At 42.8% G+C, this 16,528-nt stretch overlaps 1 protein-coding gene across 1 annotated transcript in view; it reads right to left on the bottom strand.

The window, feature by feature from the left end:
- Nucleotides 1-16,528, bottom strand: part of LOC146805146 (coagulation factor X-like) — a 466,750-nt gene that overhangs the window by 185,556 nt on the left and 264,666 nt on the right. The window contains exons 4-5 of the mRNA XM_085622321.1: nucleotides 16,134-16,244; nucleotides 3,704-3,841 (exon numbers count right to left, since the gene is read on the bottom strand). Of these exons, the coding sequence (XP_085478447.1) occupies nucleotides 3,704-3,841; nucleotides 16,134-16,244 (249 nt within the window). The remainder of the gene's footprint in view (nucleotides 1-3,703; nucleotides 3,842-16,133; nucleotides 16,245-16,528) is intronic.

Raw genomic sequence — 16,528 nt, 5'->3', positions numbered from 1 at the left:
CCAGACATGGGTCCCTTGCACACTTTGCCATTGGATTTATGCTAGACTGTCTGATGAGGGGTGTTACACCGAAACTGGTCCAAGAATGCTTGTTTCATGTCCAAGGAAGAACTGGCCTGGCAGTTCGAACTTGACTGTTTCCATGAGGAACAGGGTCAAGACTGATTTGCATATGGTTGGGTCTGAACTGGGGTGGCGAAATGAACTAATGAACAATGATGGATTCACCCCAAATCTGTGACTGGGGGGGACTGTCTGAAAAGTTTCAGCACTCCATCCATCTTCTCCTTGTGTTTGCCTCATGTAGAACTTGCTTCAGATGCTGGAGGTTCATGCCAGTACTCATTCCTGGGATAAAACCACATTGGTCTTTATGAACCAAATGTGGCATATGTGACGATAAACGAATGGCTAGGGTCTTACTAAGTATTTTCACATCCATATTTATCATGGTAAGAGGTCTGTAGGCTGTAGGTTCAGTGGAATGACCGTCCCTAGTTTTAGGAGCATGCATATCTCGCCTTACTACATTGTGGGTGGTAAAACGGCAAGTTCTGAAGCCTCTGTAAAGACCTCCAGGAGATTCTGTATTAATGCGTCTGAAAACGCCTGGTAAAATTCAGACAGGAACCCATCTTCACCCAGTGTCTTAGCCCGTGGGAGCATATTAAGCATTAATTGCTCACCCAGCACCTCAGCGGCCGCCCATACCCCCTTGGGAAGAGCCAACCCCTCTATAAAAGGAGAGTTGACATAAACCCTGACTTTCTGATCCACTGCATATTCGTGCTGCAGGTGTGTGCCGAAGACCTCTACAATACCCGCCCTGGTAGTATCCCTTGTCCCAGTCGGAGAGACTAAACATGTCAAGATCTGAGGTAACCGTTTCCATCACAGAATCCAGGCCAGTAGGCACCAGAGTTATCCCCCTCATGGTGCAAAAGCTGTCGATACTGCTTTAAGGTATATTTGTCCAGTTATTTCCAGATATCAGAGATACTCCCCCGTTTGTCATGCTCGTTACAAAGCAAGGTCTGAGAAGTTGGATGCATCACCTGGGTTCTAGCGAGTGTCTGCTCTGCTTCACATAGTTCAGCCTCTAACTGCCTACAGACCCCGCAAGTCAGTCCCATACATGTGCTCCTTATCACCACCTTAAATGTCTCCCACTCCACAGACGTGCTTCCAGCGATGCCCCAATTAGATCCAAAATAACTTGTCAGGGTAAGCGATAAAGATTCCTTGCCCTTTGGCTCCTCCAAAATATCAACAGGCATCCTCCAACAGCGTGCCCCCAGCCGTGCATCCCCAAGAGAAAGTGTGCAACAGACCAGAGAGTGATCCAAAATGAATCATGCCAGATACGTTACTTGTAGGTCATCCAGACTAGGGAATCCAGCCAGCAAACGCTATCCAGTCTGCTATATGTGTTGTGTGTGGTTGAGTGACAGGTGAATAGAATGCGATCTGGTTGGTTCTTACATCACACGTCCACAAGTCCTATGTTGGACATTACTTCCCGGAGCGCCGTTGTCATGTGGGGTTACATGCCTGGTCTATCTGGGGTTCTATCTATCGAACTGGGGGTCCAAAGCACAATTGAAGTCACCTATCCACAGTGATGGCCAATTAGCCTCTTGCGTAAGGAGGTCTTGCATGTTATAAAAAAAGGACAGGGCCGTCAGTGTTGAGTGCATATGTGCTAATCAGGAAGAAATTCTGCCCGTCCAAGGAGCCCTGTATGAGGACATGTCTGCCCCCCACATCTGCCTTGATGTAAGTGAGGGAAAACAGAACTCCCGGGACCAGCCAGACCAATGTGCCTCTGGCATAGGCAGAAAAGGAAGAATGGTAAACCTGTCCTCTCCATTTCTTAACAAGAGTAGAGGCTCCTGCGTTGTTCATGTGGGTTTCCTGCAGACACGCAATGTCAATCTTGTGGTGCTTAAGAAAGGTGAGCACCCAGTACCTCTTAACAATCATGCCCAAACCCCAGATATTCTAGGTCAGCAGTCTATAATTGTCCCCATTCCCGGAATGAATGTGTGTCATGCCCCATAAACCCACCCCACCCATCTCTCCTCTGCCGGTTAACCACATTAAAACTTAACAAACAATATGAACAAAACTCCCCCCCATCCACGGACAAACATAGCGCAACCATATGTCTATTCATGTCCACCCATCTCGCAGGCGATGGCTCACACCGCATCCCTGGCCAGTCCAACATGGACTAACCAATATCAATTGTCAAACTGCATCCCGGCCTGGCAATCATGAAACTTGAATGATATTTCCCATCTTTGCAGTCAACATGTCATCACGCACAGGCACCAAGGCGAGCCACACCACACAACGGCAAAACAAATGTAAATTGAGCGCACACCACGTCATGCACTCTTACCAATACACACAGTCACAAGCTCTGGGAACACAACTCTCCATCCAGCCCCATTGTCTCCAAGGGCTCCAGATGTATCGCTCATACACCCTCATTCTCGCCCATCGTTCCCAGGAGGGTATCAGGTGCAATGTCCTGCACTGGACTATCAAAATCCTTCTGGTTGCAGCAGCAAGTCCATATCCCATGCTTCAATTGGTCAATCTATGGTAGAGAGCGGCAGCATATTTTTGATATTTAGTGTACTGAGATAATGGATGAGTATTTTTTATACGCCACTTGAGTTGGACAACTTTACTGAGACTTTTGTTGAAAACATTAGAAAAGAGAGTTTTTACTGGCACAAAAAAATGAAAAAGTAAAAAACGAGATTAAGTGGACAAGAAAGAGAAAAATTGAGGAAATTGAGCAACATATTGGAAAAGAATTTATTGCTGCCATTTCATGAATTATGGTAGAGTTATCATCCATATGTACTTTCATTGAAAAGAATAGTGAATTGTGTACTTTACATATAAGATTGTTGTAGAAAATGGTGGATAATACTTGCCAGCTGTCTGTAAAAAAAGTATGCAATCTAGTTGTTTGTTAAAGGTTAAGGGCACCTTAAATGGTTAAACTAGACTGGGGTACTCTATGGTCCTGTGGAAGGCAAAAGCTGAAACGCGTAAACTGTCCCTGTTGTTGTGGAAATGCACTGTTGGTGAGAAATTGAATAAATATTAAATATCACATTCATGCCATCTGATTCCTACCATGGATGCCATTACCCCGCATGCCGTTGCAACGTAAACGCAAACCTTTACCCTGACTTGCTGTTAGGGGAGTGCTGGAAGTTGGAATAGTTTAATTATCTAGTTCAACTCCAGTGTGTGCAACAGTAGGGAAGGTGTTGGACTTAAATTCAACACCTTCTACCCACTGCTACACACATTTTGCGTTGCAACTGCATGCGGGGTAATGGCATGCATTGTAACAGTTGCGGTGTAAAGGCTGTTTCCCACATATACATATATTTTAAGACTTGTTTTTCAATGCTGCTGCTGATTAACGACTCGAGTTTGTTTAGAGATTGACAGAATAAATTATGAATTTCTCTCAAATTCTCGAAATCTTTTACATTTAAATATCTCGCTATTTTCAGAACTGAAACAAAATTTCCATTTTACAGAAAACGTTCTCAAACACCTTTAAAGCCAAACCAGTGAGATGCCAGACGATCTGAATACACTTTACCAAAGTTTTTCCAAGCACGGCAAACTCAAGGCGAGAAGAATGTGAAATTAAAACCTGTCTTCTTACCATTGGGGATGCATGATTTCTGGTTTTCTCCCAGGGTATAGCCTGAGGTGCAGGAACACTGAACTCGATTTTGTTCCTTTGACGGTGAGCAGAACTGCTCACAATTACCATTGTACAAATTGCAGTATTCAAAGATCACTGTAAGAGAAAATGTAGACTAGTTTAACAAAACAATTATTGTGGATTAGAAATCAACTAATGCAAGGTACCACCATTGTTACCATTGCACCAGCTTTGCAAGAGCCATCATACCTCCTCTATGCCTCAGTCCTTACAGCGTGAGGAAGGCCCACCCTCCCAAGACAGACATTTTTACAAGCCTGTAAACTCATAAAGCACATCATGCTAGTCCTTCTACCCTTGCAATTACCAGGGCCGTTTCTACCATTAGGCAAGGCTAGGCGGCCGCCTAGGGCGGCAAAAGGGGGAGGGTGGCAAAAAACATGAGTTTGGGAATATCTAATGCATTCATTCTTCTAGCCTGGATGACAGGGGAGAGAGTGATGGTAGTAAAAGGGAGGGGGCGGCATTTTTCAATTCTCGCCTAGGGCGGCAAAACACCTAGAAACGGCCCTGGCAATTACAATACACCCGCATAAAACCCCTTCTCCCTCCCATGACATTCCTGTACTTATCAAGCTTAATTATTGTATTGGAGGTGCCTTTAACCTCTTCAATGCCCGTGACGAGCTGGTCTCGTCATGGGCCGCGGTTGCGCTGTGCCCATGACGAGACCAGCTCGTCACAAACCCCGCCCGCTAATGAAACGGCCGGCACAGGGCGGGGAAAGGGGCGGGCACTGAAGGGGTTAACAGGATAAGACGCAGGATGGGTTTAGGACTAGGATACAGTTTGGCAGTCTAGAAATGCGTTGTACGTTATAAACACCTTGTTTCAAACTTGTGTTTACTCTAATATATCTCCCAGTCCCACCTCAAAACACACCAGTATGTATAGTCTTTTTTTTCCTTAACTTTATTTTCATTTTTACTACAATAGCAGGTCCTTGTACATTCAGATCATTTACACTGTGGCAGTGCAAGGATAAGTGCAGCATATTCACAGCAGCTAGTTTCCCTTTACATCTAGTAAGGCCATGCGCCCTTGTGAAGGGACCATACATCCTAATAAATTGTTTTTCTGTGCACTTTTCTGAAGTCGGTGCAATGTATTACTTGGTACATATATATCAAAAAAGAGTGGATCACTTGAACCTGTTGTCCAGGGTTTGGTGGTTATCCGGCCGTTCCTTAAAAAACCCTCATTCACGTTTTTAGGTGGATTGTCTGGCGGTATATCTTGGTTCTCCGCCTTGATAACGTGATTGCATCATCATCGGGTTTAGTGTTGTGCTACCTCCACCTGGAGGGAAACCACTGGATATTACAGTAGCGATCAGAGATCAAAAATGGACAAGGTGCTCATGTGTCGTGAAACAGTGGAAGTTAAAAAGGGGATGTTTTCTCATGCTACCTGGACTTTAGTCTTTATTGTTGTCTGGTGCGTGGAAAAGAATAAAAATAGGGGAGATTGTGCAGCAAGGGCAGTTAATGTGTCCGCTGTACAGTCAGTCCAATAGGTGGGTCGACATGTTTCAGCTCTTTACGTGCCCAGAAGGGTCAGGTGAGCTTTCATCAGGACCAGGGGGTGTTGTCTTAAAGAAGGATGTTGTCCACTTTAAGGGTGAGGAGTTCGGAATATTTTTCACTGATCTCCTAGTAAAAGGTTTATTACCTATGGTGAAAAGGAGGACGAATAACAAATGATATGTTGGTGAAATTACTTAAACAACTGATTCTTTCTTAGAGATTCTTTAAAAAGGGGGGTTTCTACCCAGAGTACATGACGAGAAACAAGCAACATGGCAATTCTTTATATACAGTAAGAGCTGCAAGGTGAGTTCGAACACGCCACTGGTTACATAGCAAGTATAGATGGCAAATCTTTGCAATGATATCTGTATGTGTTGTCTAATGGTTTAGTTGAGGGCATTTGAGAAGGGTGATCCTGGTTAGTAAAGGAATAAACTTTTATACGGAAAGCTATACGTAAGGTTATCTCAGAGATGCTTTTTGAGTCCTCAACGTAAAACATAAATACCCATGCGATATTTGTGTTGAGGGTCATTGTACAATGTGTAGCAAATTGCGGGCTATAAGGGGTGATGTGTTACGGAGAAATACTCAGGTGGTTACAGAACAGCAGTGATGACTATGATTTGTCATGTGTACAGATGATAAACACTGGGAAGGGTCTATTATCCATAAATATTGTAAACTTCATGACTACTGATAGTGTACCACTCACATCGATTTTTAACAGAAAATATGGCGGCATACTTGAACGTGCTCATTCATACATTCACTCGATCTGTAAACACACGTTTCTCTCGATATGAAAAAGCACCCGTTGTGGGGCTGCTGAGAACCTCTGTTATATTGCATGTTTAGGCAGTACTTCGAGGCTCTATTGGGAACACAGAGAGAGAGACGGCACACAGCATGCGCAAATTATATAGACAGTCATTGCTTGGGTGGCCTTCGTACCTTAAAAGCTCGAATTTCGGGCTTCTTAGGAAGAATGGCAGCGTAGTGAGGCTGTGAGAGGAGGTCAGAGGAGAGGGGGGAGAACAAGGTGAGATTTAGAAAAAATAACCAAAGAAGTCTTGAATTAACGTTACGTGTCTCCGTCTCCAAGGTTTTCTCCATACCGGGAGTTCCGCTCTGCACGACTTGTGCTGACGCTGTCTTCCTGCTTGGTGGAGATTGCCCGGACTCGAACGTTTTTATGCAGTTAAGAGTGAAAAAAGACTATTAATTAGGGCAGCAGCATACAGGGCTGTCGCTTTTCACAGTCTTTACCTGTATAGGCCACTATAAACAGTGTAAAAAGTGTCGCAAGTATAAATTACCACTACACCTGTTTTGAAAAGACAGATTCTCAGGCAAGGCGTGATTAATGGTAATATTACCAAATTCATAATGAGGATTGTGTTGGCTTGGGTTTTTTAAGAAATTGTCAATCATTAGGATGCCAATAAAGTTTGTTAGAGAAATCGTTTAGGTATCATTATACGGAGCATCGTATTCCGGCCATAGCATAAAGTAGTCTTTGACATGTTCACGATACACTTAACCAGGGGATATCATCGTTCAAACCTGTTATATTTGTTTTTAGACGGTGTACCCATCTTTGTTCTTGTGTAAAGAGACGTTTTTCGACATTTTGTGACCCAGCCACCATAGACTCTATGACTATCCATTTGAGGTCATCAAGTGTATGTGGGTGGTTGATAAAGTGACTGCTCATTTTGGTGGTGTGACGTTTACATCTGACGTTGCTTCTATGTTCGCAGATTCGCTGTTTTATCTTGCGACACGTCATTCCAATGTATCTCAGATTACACGGGCAGGTAATCATGTAGATAACATGGGTGGTGTTACAGTTGGTATGTTGTCTCATCTTCCACATTAAGTCAGGTGTCAATTCAATGGATTTTGTTGTTTCTGTTAAATGACAGACGGAGCAGTGTCCACACGGGAAATGGCCTACCACTGGTGGCAGGTTCCATAAAGTACTTGTAGTTGTAAGTGTCTTTTTTTCTAAAGGACGAGTATGTACTAGCATGTCCTTAAAATTCTGAGTTCTCCTGTTTGCGAAGCGTGGTTTTGGCCAATTTAGATCTCCCGAGGTCAGAATGCGCCAGTTTTTGTTGATTATTTTCTTGATTATGTTACTGGCTGTGTTATATGTTGTGACACATGTTACTTGGTCAGATGGTAGTGTTTTAGGTGTCACTTCTAGCAAGCTCTCTCTGTGTTGATTTCTTGCTCTCTTTTGACATTTGTTCACAATTTTCGTGGGGTAATCACGTTTGAGTAGTTTCATGCGCAAGTCTTCAGCTTGTTCTTTGTATTCACTCAGCTCACTGCAGTTCCTTTTTAGGCGCAGGAACTGACTGTAGGGTAAATTTTCTCTGAGTGGGCGGGGATGGAAGCTGTTGAAAGAGAGAAGGCTGTTCTTAGTCGTGGGTTTAAAAAAGGTTTTTGTTTTGATAGTATTATCAGTTACATAAATATATAGATCAAGAAAATCCAGATGGTCCTTGTTTGAGTTGATGGTAAACTTTAGACATTCGTCTCGTGTGTTTAGCCAATTGTGAAAGTCTCTTAGATCTTCTTCTGTTCCTTCCCAGAACATGATGATGTCGTCAATATATCTCTTCCAGAAGGTGATCCTGGTGTGGAATGGATTGTTGACGTTCTGGATATGTATCTTTTCAAAATTACTTACATATAGACCTGCCACGCTCGGCGCAAAGGTACTTCCCATGGAAGTACCATGGCACTGCTGGTAGAGAGTGTTGTTATATTCAAAATAATTCTCTGTCAGGGCCATTCTACAGCATTCTAGGATGAAGTGTCTGGGGGTGTGGTATTGCCAGTCGTGTGCGAAGAGTAAGTCTTCCAGGGTGTTCAAAGTTTCTTGTTGAGGCAGGCTGGTATAGAGGCTTTCCACATCTAGTGAGACTAAGATCATGGTTTCACTTAGGAATGGTTGGTCTTGTAAGAGGTTGAGTAAATCTCGTGTGTCTTTTAAGTAAGTTGGAGTCTGTTGTACCATGTTGCTTGTTTCTCGTCATGTACTCTGGGTAGAAACCCCCCTTTTTAAAGAATCTCTAAGAAAGAATCAGTTGTTTAAGTAATTTCACCAACATATCATTTGTTATTCGTCCTCCTTTTCACCATAGGTAATAAACCTTTTACTAGGAGATCAGTGAAAAATATTCCGAACTCCTCACCCTTAAAGTGGACAACATCCTTCTTTAAGACAACACCCCCTGGTCCTGATGAAAGCTCACCTGACCCTTCTGGGCACGTAAAGAGCTGAAACATGTCGACCCACCTATTGGACTGACTGTACAGCGGACACATTAACTGCCCTTGCTGCACAATCTCCCCTATTTTTATTCTTTTTCCACGCACCAGACAACAATAAAGACTAAAGTCCAGGTAGCATGAGAAAACATCCCCTTTTTAACTTCCACTGTTTCACGACACATGAGCACCTTGTCCATTTTTGATCTCTGATCGCTACTGTAATATCCAGTGGTTTCCCTCCAGGTGGAGGTAGCACAACACTAAACCCGATGATGATGCAATCACGTTATCAAGGCGGAGAACCAAGATATACCGCCAGACAATCCACCTAAAAACGTGAATGAGGGTTTTTTAAGGAACGGACGGATAACCACCAAACCCTGGACAACAGGTTCAAGTGATCCACTCTTTTTTGATATATAACTACTAATTGGAAGGCGACTGGATCTCGTATCCTTCTTATTCCCTACCAACTGATTAGCCATACATATAGCAGCGTGCAGCTGTGGGAATTATATCCCCTTCGAAGACGCCCCGAAAATTTCGTTGAGGATTATTCGAACAGAACACATTGAACACTAACGTGACCCCATTTGACCCAGTACAGCAAAATGGCAGAGAACTTAGGACTAAGTTACTCTACTGACGAGATCACCGCAATTCTTTCCCTTCCATCCCTTCTGCAAGATGGTGAAATCACACAAACCCTGGCTCAGAATGAGGACTGGGAACAACTATCCGAGGACAAAAAGGAACAAGTGAGAACAGCCATTCATGGCATTATTATGACCGAATATTTACGTGGAAACGCTGCACCTAGAGGATTGTGGGTCCATAATGCACCTAGAATTTTTCTGAGAGACCTTACATTTAGGAAAGACTGGTCAGCCATATCCTGGAAATGTACTAGAGACTACTTAGTCTTAATAATTAAAACTGCAACCAGACTAACAGAGGCACTCACAATTAAGATCCAATTGAGTGAAGCAAAACTAAAAAACATGGTATCTATCACTGTCTTCAAGAAAAAACTGGAAGAAATCAACCATGATATGAATGAGACAAGAGAATATCTAACACAGAGCAAAATCCAGAAACTAAGTAAGGATTTAAAAAAATTCTCCATGGAAAAAATGCACCCCTACAGTAAGGATGACTATGAGGTATCAGAACCCCAAACTGACAATGACTCCAGTGGTAACTCGTCTAACAACTCTGACTGGAGTGGGGATGACAACATGCAACGACGAAAATTCAGAGGGCAAAACAGACGACAACAACGACGAAGACCTAACACTTGGCGCAACCCTAATTACGGGGAACAACCTCCTCCACTCTTCCATCCCTTCACTCCAAACTATCAAGGCTGGATGAATCCATACCAAACAGCACCGCCACAACTAGGTCCCTACATGGGACAATATGTACAACAACCGACTTTTTTAGGGAGAGGCCGCACAAACCAACGAGGGAGGCGAAGGAATGTCACCTGGACAGATCAGGAGAGACAGATACTGACAAGGAGTATGGCCAACGCCACAAAAGAAAAACCCAGTACCAGCACGACCCACTAATTTTCAACCTGTCGAAAATTATTCTTTCAAAAGATCAGGAAGACGTCCTTAACAAAGGACTGGGCTTTGTACCAACACCACCACTGGACCTCTTCAAGACACAATGTGAAGTTGCCCAATTCTGTAGGACACTGAAATTAAAAGCATTTTTTCAGGGTACAGAGAATAACCCCAACCTTGGAGACACTGCCCTGAGACCCAAATCTACATTCTGCCCTCTGAACCACCAGGTACCAATAGAAATCCAGACCTTTGAACAGGCAGTCATGAGAGAGATAAATGAAATAAACAAGAAGACGACTAAATCCTTCATAAACATCTCCAATAAAGAAAAGAAAGCCCTGGAAGAACTAAGAACACATGACGACATCATCATAAAGCCAGCCGATAAAGGTGGAGGCATAGTTATCATGGACAAAGACCACTATAACGACCAGTGCCTGAGATTACTATCTGACGAAAAATTCTATAAAGTCATCAGAGAAGACCCAACTCCGAGGTTAAAAAGAACTATCAACCTAATGGTAGAGGAAGCAGAGACAAACAACTGGATCACTAAGAATGAGGCTTCATTCCTAAGAACAGACTCCCCACGCACACCATATTTTTATTCTTTACCTAAGGTACACAAAAACCAACGCCCACCACCTGGACGTCCAATTGTTTCCGGAATAGGCTCTCTCCTAGAACCTCTCTCTCAATTTGCAGATCAATATCTTAGACCTATGGTACAACAGACTCCAACTTACTTAAAAGACACACGAGATTTACTCAACCTCTTACAAGACCAACCATTCCTAAGTGAAACCATGATCTTAGTCTCACTAGATGTGTAAAGCCTCTATACCAGCCTGCCTCAATAAGAAACTTTGAACACCCTGGAAGACTTACTCTTCGCACACGACTGGCAATACCACACCCCCAGACACTTCATCCTAGAATGCTGTAGAATGGCCCTGACAGAGAATTATTTTGAATATAACAACACTCTCTACCAGCAGTGCCATGGTACTTCCATGGGAAGTACCTTTGCGCCGAGCGTGGCAGGTCTATATGTAAGTAATTTTGAAAAGATACATATCCAGAACGTCAACAATCCATTCCACACCAGGATCACCTTCTGGAAGAGATATATTGACGACATCATCATGTTCTGGGAAGGAACAGAAGAAGATCTAAGAGACTTTCACAATTGGCTAAACACACGAGACGAATGTCTAAAGTTTACCATCAACTCAAACAAGGACCATCTGGATTTTCTTGATCTATATATTTATGTAACTGATAATACTATCAAAACAAAAACCTTTTTTAAACCCACGACTAAGAACAGCCTTCTCTCTTTCAACAGCTTCCATCCCCGCCCACTCAGAGAAAATTTACCCTACAGTCAGTTCCTGCGCCTAAAAAGGAACTGCAGTGAGCTGAGTGAATACAAAGAACAAGCTGAAGACTTGCGCATGAAACTACTCAAACGCGATTACCCTACGAAAATTGTGAACAAATGTCAAAAGAGAGCAAGAAATCAACACAGAGAGAGCTTGCTAGAAGTGACACCTAAAACACTACCATCTGACCAAGTAACATGTGTCACAACATATAACACAGCCAGTAACATAATCAAGAAAATAATCAACAAAAACTGGCGCATTCTGACCTCGGGAGATCTAAATTGGCCAAAACCACGCTTCGCAAACAGGAGAACTCAGAATTTTAAGGACATGCTAGTACATACTCGTCCTTTAGAAAAAAAGACACTTACAACTACAAGTACTTTATGGAACCTGCCACCAGTGGTAGGCCATTTCCCGTGTGGACACTGCTCCGTCTGTCATTTAACAGAAACAACAAAATCCATTGAATTGACACCTGACTTAATGTGGAAGATGAGACAACATACCAACTGTAACACCACCCATGTTATCTACATGATTACCTGCCCGTGTAATCTGAGATACATTGGAATGACGTGTCGCAAGATAAAACAGCGAATCTGCGAACATAGAAGCAACGTCAGATGTAAACGTCACACCACCAAAATGAGCAGTCACTTTATCAACCACCCACATACACTTGATGACCTCAAATGGATAGTCATAGAGTCTATGGTGGCTGGGTCACAAAATGTCGAAAAACGTCTCTTTACACAAGAACAAAGATGGGTACACCGTCTAAAAACAAATATAACAGGTTTGAACGATGATATCCCCTGGTTAAGTGTATCGTGAACATGTCAAAGACTACTTTATCCTATGGCCGGAATACGATGCTCCGTATAATGATACCTAAACGATTTCTCTAACAAACTTTATTGGCATCCTAATGATTGACAATTTCTTTAAAAAACCCAAGCCAACACAATCCTCATTATGAATTTGGTAATATTACCATTAATCACGCCTTGCCTGAGAATCTGTCTTTTCAAAACAGGTGTAGTGGTAATTTATACTTGCGACACTTTTTACACTGTTTATAGTGGCCTATACAGGTAAAGACTGTGAAAAGCGACAGCCCTGTATGCTGCTGCCCTAATTAATAGTCTTTTTTCACTCTTAACTGCATAAAAACGTTCGAGTCCGGGCAATCTCCACCAAGCAGGAAGACAGCGTCAGCACAAGTCGTGCAGAGCGGAACTCCCGGTATGGAGAAAACCTTGGAGACGGAGACACGTAACGTTAATTCAAGACTTCTTTGGTTATTTTTTCTAAATCTCACCTTGTTCTCCCCCCTCTCCTCTGACCTCCTCTCACAGCCTCACTACGCTGCCATTCTTCCTAAGAAGCCCGAAATCCGAGCTTTTAAGGTACGAAGGCCACCCAAGCAATGACTGTCTATATAATTTGCGCATGCTGTGTGCCGTCTCTCTCTCTGTGTTCCCAATAGAGCCTCGAAGTACTACCTAAACATGCAATATAACAGAGGTTCTCAGCAGCCCCACAACGGGTGCTTTTTCATATCGAGAGAAACGTGTGTTTACAGATCGAGTGAATGTATGAATGAGCACGTTCAAGTATGCCGCCATATTTTCTGTTAAAAATCGATGTGAGTGGTACACTATCAGTAGTCATGAAGTTTACAATATTTATGGATAATAGACCCTTCCCAGTGTTTATCATCTGTACACATGACAAATCATAGTCATCACTGCTGTTCTGTAACCACCTGAGTATTTCTCCGTAACACATCACCCCTTATAGCCCGCAATTTGCTACACATTGTACAATGACCCTCAACACAAATATCGCATGGGTATTTATGTTTTACGTTGAGGACTCAAAAAGCATCTCTGAGATAACCTTACGTATAGCTTTCCGTATAAAAGTTTATTCCTTTACTAACCAGGATCACCCTTCTCAAATGCCCTCAACTAAACCATTAGACAACACATACAGATATCATTGCAAAGATTTGCCAACTATACTTGCTATGTAACCAGTGGCGTGTTCGAACTCACCTTGCAGCTCTTACTGTATATAAAGAATTGCCATGTTGCTTGTTTCTCGTCATGTACTCTGGGTAGAAACCCCCCTTTTTAAAGAATCTCTAAAAAAGAATCAGTTGTTTAAGTAATTTCACCAACATATCATTTGTTATTCGTCCTCCTTTTCACCATAGGTAATAAACCTTTTACTAGGAGATCAGTGAAAAATATTCCGAACTCCTCACCCTTAAAGTGGACAACATCCTTCTTTAAGACAACACCCCCTGGTCCTGATGAAAGCTCACCTGACCCTTCTGGGCACGTAAAGAGCTGAAACATGTCGACCCACCTATTGGACTGACTGTACAGCGGACACATTAACTGCCCTTGCTGCACAATCTCCCCTATTTTTATTCTTTTTCCACGCACCAGACAACAATAAAGACTAAAGTCCAGGTAGCATGAGAAAACATCCCCTTTTTAACTTCCACTGTTTCACGACACATGAGCACCTTGTCCATTTTTGATCTCTGATCGCTACTGTAATATCCAGTGGTTTCCCTCCAGGTGGAGGTAGCACAACACTAAACCCGATGATGATGCAATCACGTTATCAAGGCGGAGAACCAAGATATACCGCCAGACAATCCACCTAAAAACGTGAATGAGGGTTTTTTAAGGAACGGCCGGATAACCACCAATCCCTGGACAACAGGTTCAAGTGATCCACTCTTTTTTGATATATAACTACTAATTGGAAGGCGACTGGATCTCGTATCCTTCTTATTCCCTACCAACTGATTAGCCTTACTTGGTACATACTCATTCATTTTATGACTGGGAAGGTGGACAGATGATGGGTAATGAAGACTACGGTAAGTCGTTGTTTCATTCACGCTTCCTTTGGATTCTGGCCCACTCATTGTGATGCACTAGTGGGTAATTCCTGTCACTTGGAAATATTATTTAGACTCTGTCTTGGGTTAAGGCGCCTGTTGTCACTCTTTATTGTTGCATCCCATGTGAGGATGTTTTTTGAATAGCTATTGTTGCTTAAGTGGTATCCTTGAATTCAACATTTATAAGTGAATGAATGATGTACATTTTTTAGCACATGACTACCCAGAATGCCCAATTTTTCCCCAGCTACTTCAGCTTCTGTGGAGATGCCAACGTTTTGGCACTGAAATCTCCTCAAACCCACTTGGATGGAGGATGTGAGGAACTCTACCAGCACTTGAGTGATTGTAAGCATTTAAGTCAAGATTTCAGAGACACAGTGGGATGTGGTGCTCCCTCTTAAAGGCTTTGATGAGAAGGTGAATTTAAATGCAGATTTAACCCTACTAATGCTGTGTGTTTTTCCTGTAAAGGTTTTGGGGACACACATCTTGCTACTTTAGTTCTGCATCCACTTACTTCTTTGATGTAAAGTGGGATTCTGTAGGGACACAGAGCAAAATTACACTGTGAGATGCAGTGCAATTTTGTAAGTTAACCTATGATGCAGCCCATGCCTCGTGAACAGTTCTGGGAAGCAGGCGAGTCAAACTTCTGCCACAGTGCACTGGAGATTTACTGAGCCCTACTCACATGCAGGCCTAGGTGTAGTTTTGCTACGCAGAACTCCGCAAAGGGACAAAAAAACTCTGCGAAGTTGCGCAAGTGGCGGAGTGCAGTGCGAACTGCTGTTCGTGCTGGTTTTTTAGCCGCTCGGATAGAAATTCTACCCGAGCTGCAGTTTGCGCTTGTAAACTTACCGTACGTGAGCGCAAGCAGGGAAAAAAACAGTTGCACTACGCGAAGTGGAGTTTTCTGCACTCCGCGAGCTCGGCGGAGCGCGGAGTGCAGAGAACTTCGCAAACTCTGCGAACGGAGCAGAGTTCACCACCCAGGCCTACTCACATAAGCCACTGGATGCATACCTGCTCCAGCATAAAAAGCTATATTTGTTATGCAAGGGTGGTATGATGATGAACATGCCCGTTGTTTGTGTCTGGAGCGTCTGAAATTCAAACACATTAAAAAAGAATCTCTACACTGGGTTAATTGAATTTACTTTACGTACTGCAGGTGCAAAAAAACTTTTTCGGCTCTGCAGACTGCCTCTGGGCTTGCATCATCATGGACTTTTCTGGTACAGCATAGAGGCAAAGACCTGTTCTGTGCGAATGCAGGGCGTAAAGTCAATTAATGTAACCGATAATTCTAAGAATTATTGCTTTATTTTCCGCTAGTACCTTTGACACAGTGAGCGGCGTTTGCCTCTTTCTATTTTGGAGCAGTCGAGTCTAAAAATAAACCTCCGATTCAGAGAAATACATGGTTAAATGAATTCACTTTACACAATACAGGCTCAAAAAACATGTCTTTAGCCTCTGCTTGTCAGAAAAGTCGATGATACAGCCCCTGATATCTGTACATGTGCAGTCCTCAATGCCAGCAGGTATGCCAGCGCCAAGGAAGTGTCACGCTGCAGCAGCCCGAGAGAATTACAAATAAAATGAAGTACTAGGGGGCTGAGCAGAATGGAAACAAAAATTGTAAATGCTTACCTCTTTCACATTTTCCACCTTGAGTTCCTTTTATACAATGGCATTTATAGTTCTCATTCACTTGTATACACGTCCCTTCATTTTTGCAAGGGTTTGGAAAGCATGGGTTACCTGCCCACAAAAACAAGAAAGTGATACGATTAAACATATTCCTTTTCAATATGTAGGCAAGACGGCTCATACCAAGCATGACAACTTCAGAAATGACTGGCTTTTTTTAGCCAACAATACGACGCGATCTGAAACATGTACTTTGGCTTTTAATTTATTAGCTATAGGTTGAAAAATTCCATCAAAGTGGTGCTAGTCACTGAAAAGCTTGGACAAGCAGAAAATGTCCCTTATGAAATGGGGCCATAAGTTGTGATAGTCCATATTTGCATGAAATGGGTCCA

This window comes from Triturus cristatus, chromosome 8 (assembly GCF_964204655.1).
Source record: "Triturus cristatus chromosome 8, aTriCri1.1, whole genome shotgun sequence".
NCBI lineage: Eukaryota > Metazoa > Chordata > Amphibia > Caudata > Salamandridae > Triturus > Triturus cristatus.
The sequence above is the reverse complement of the archived record's forward strand: the minus strand, read 5'-3'. Positions and strand labels throughout refer to the sequence as shown.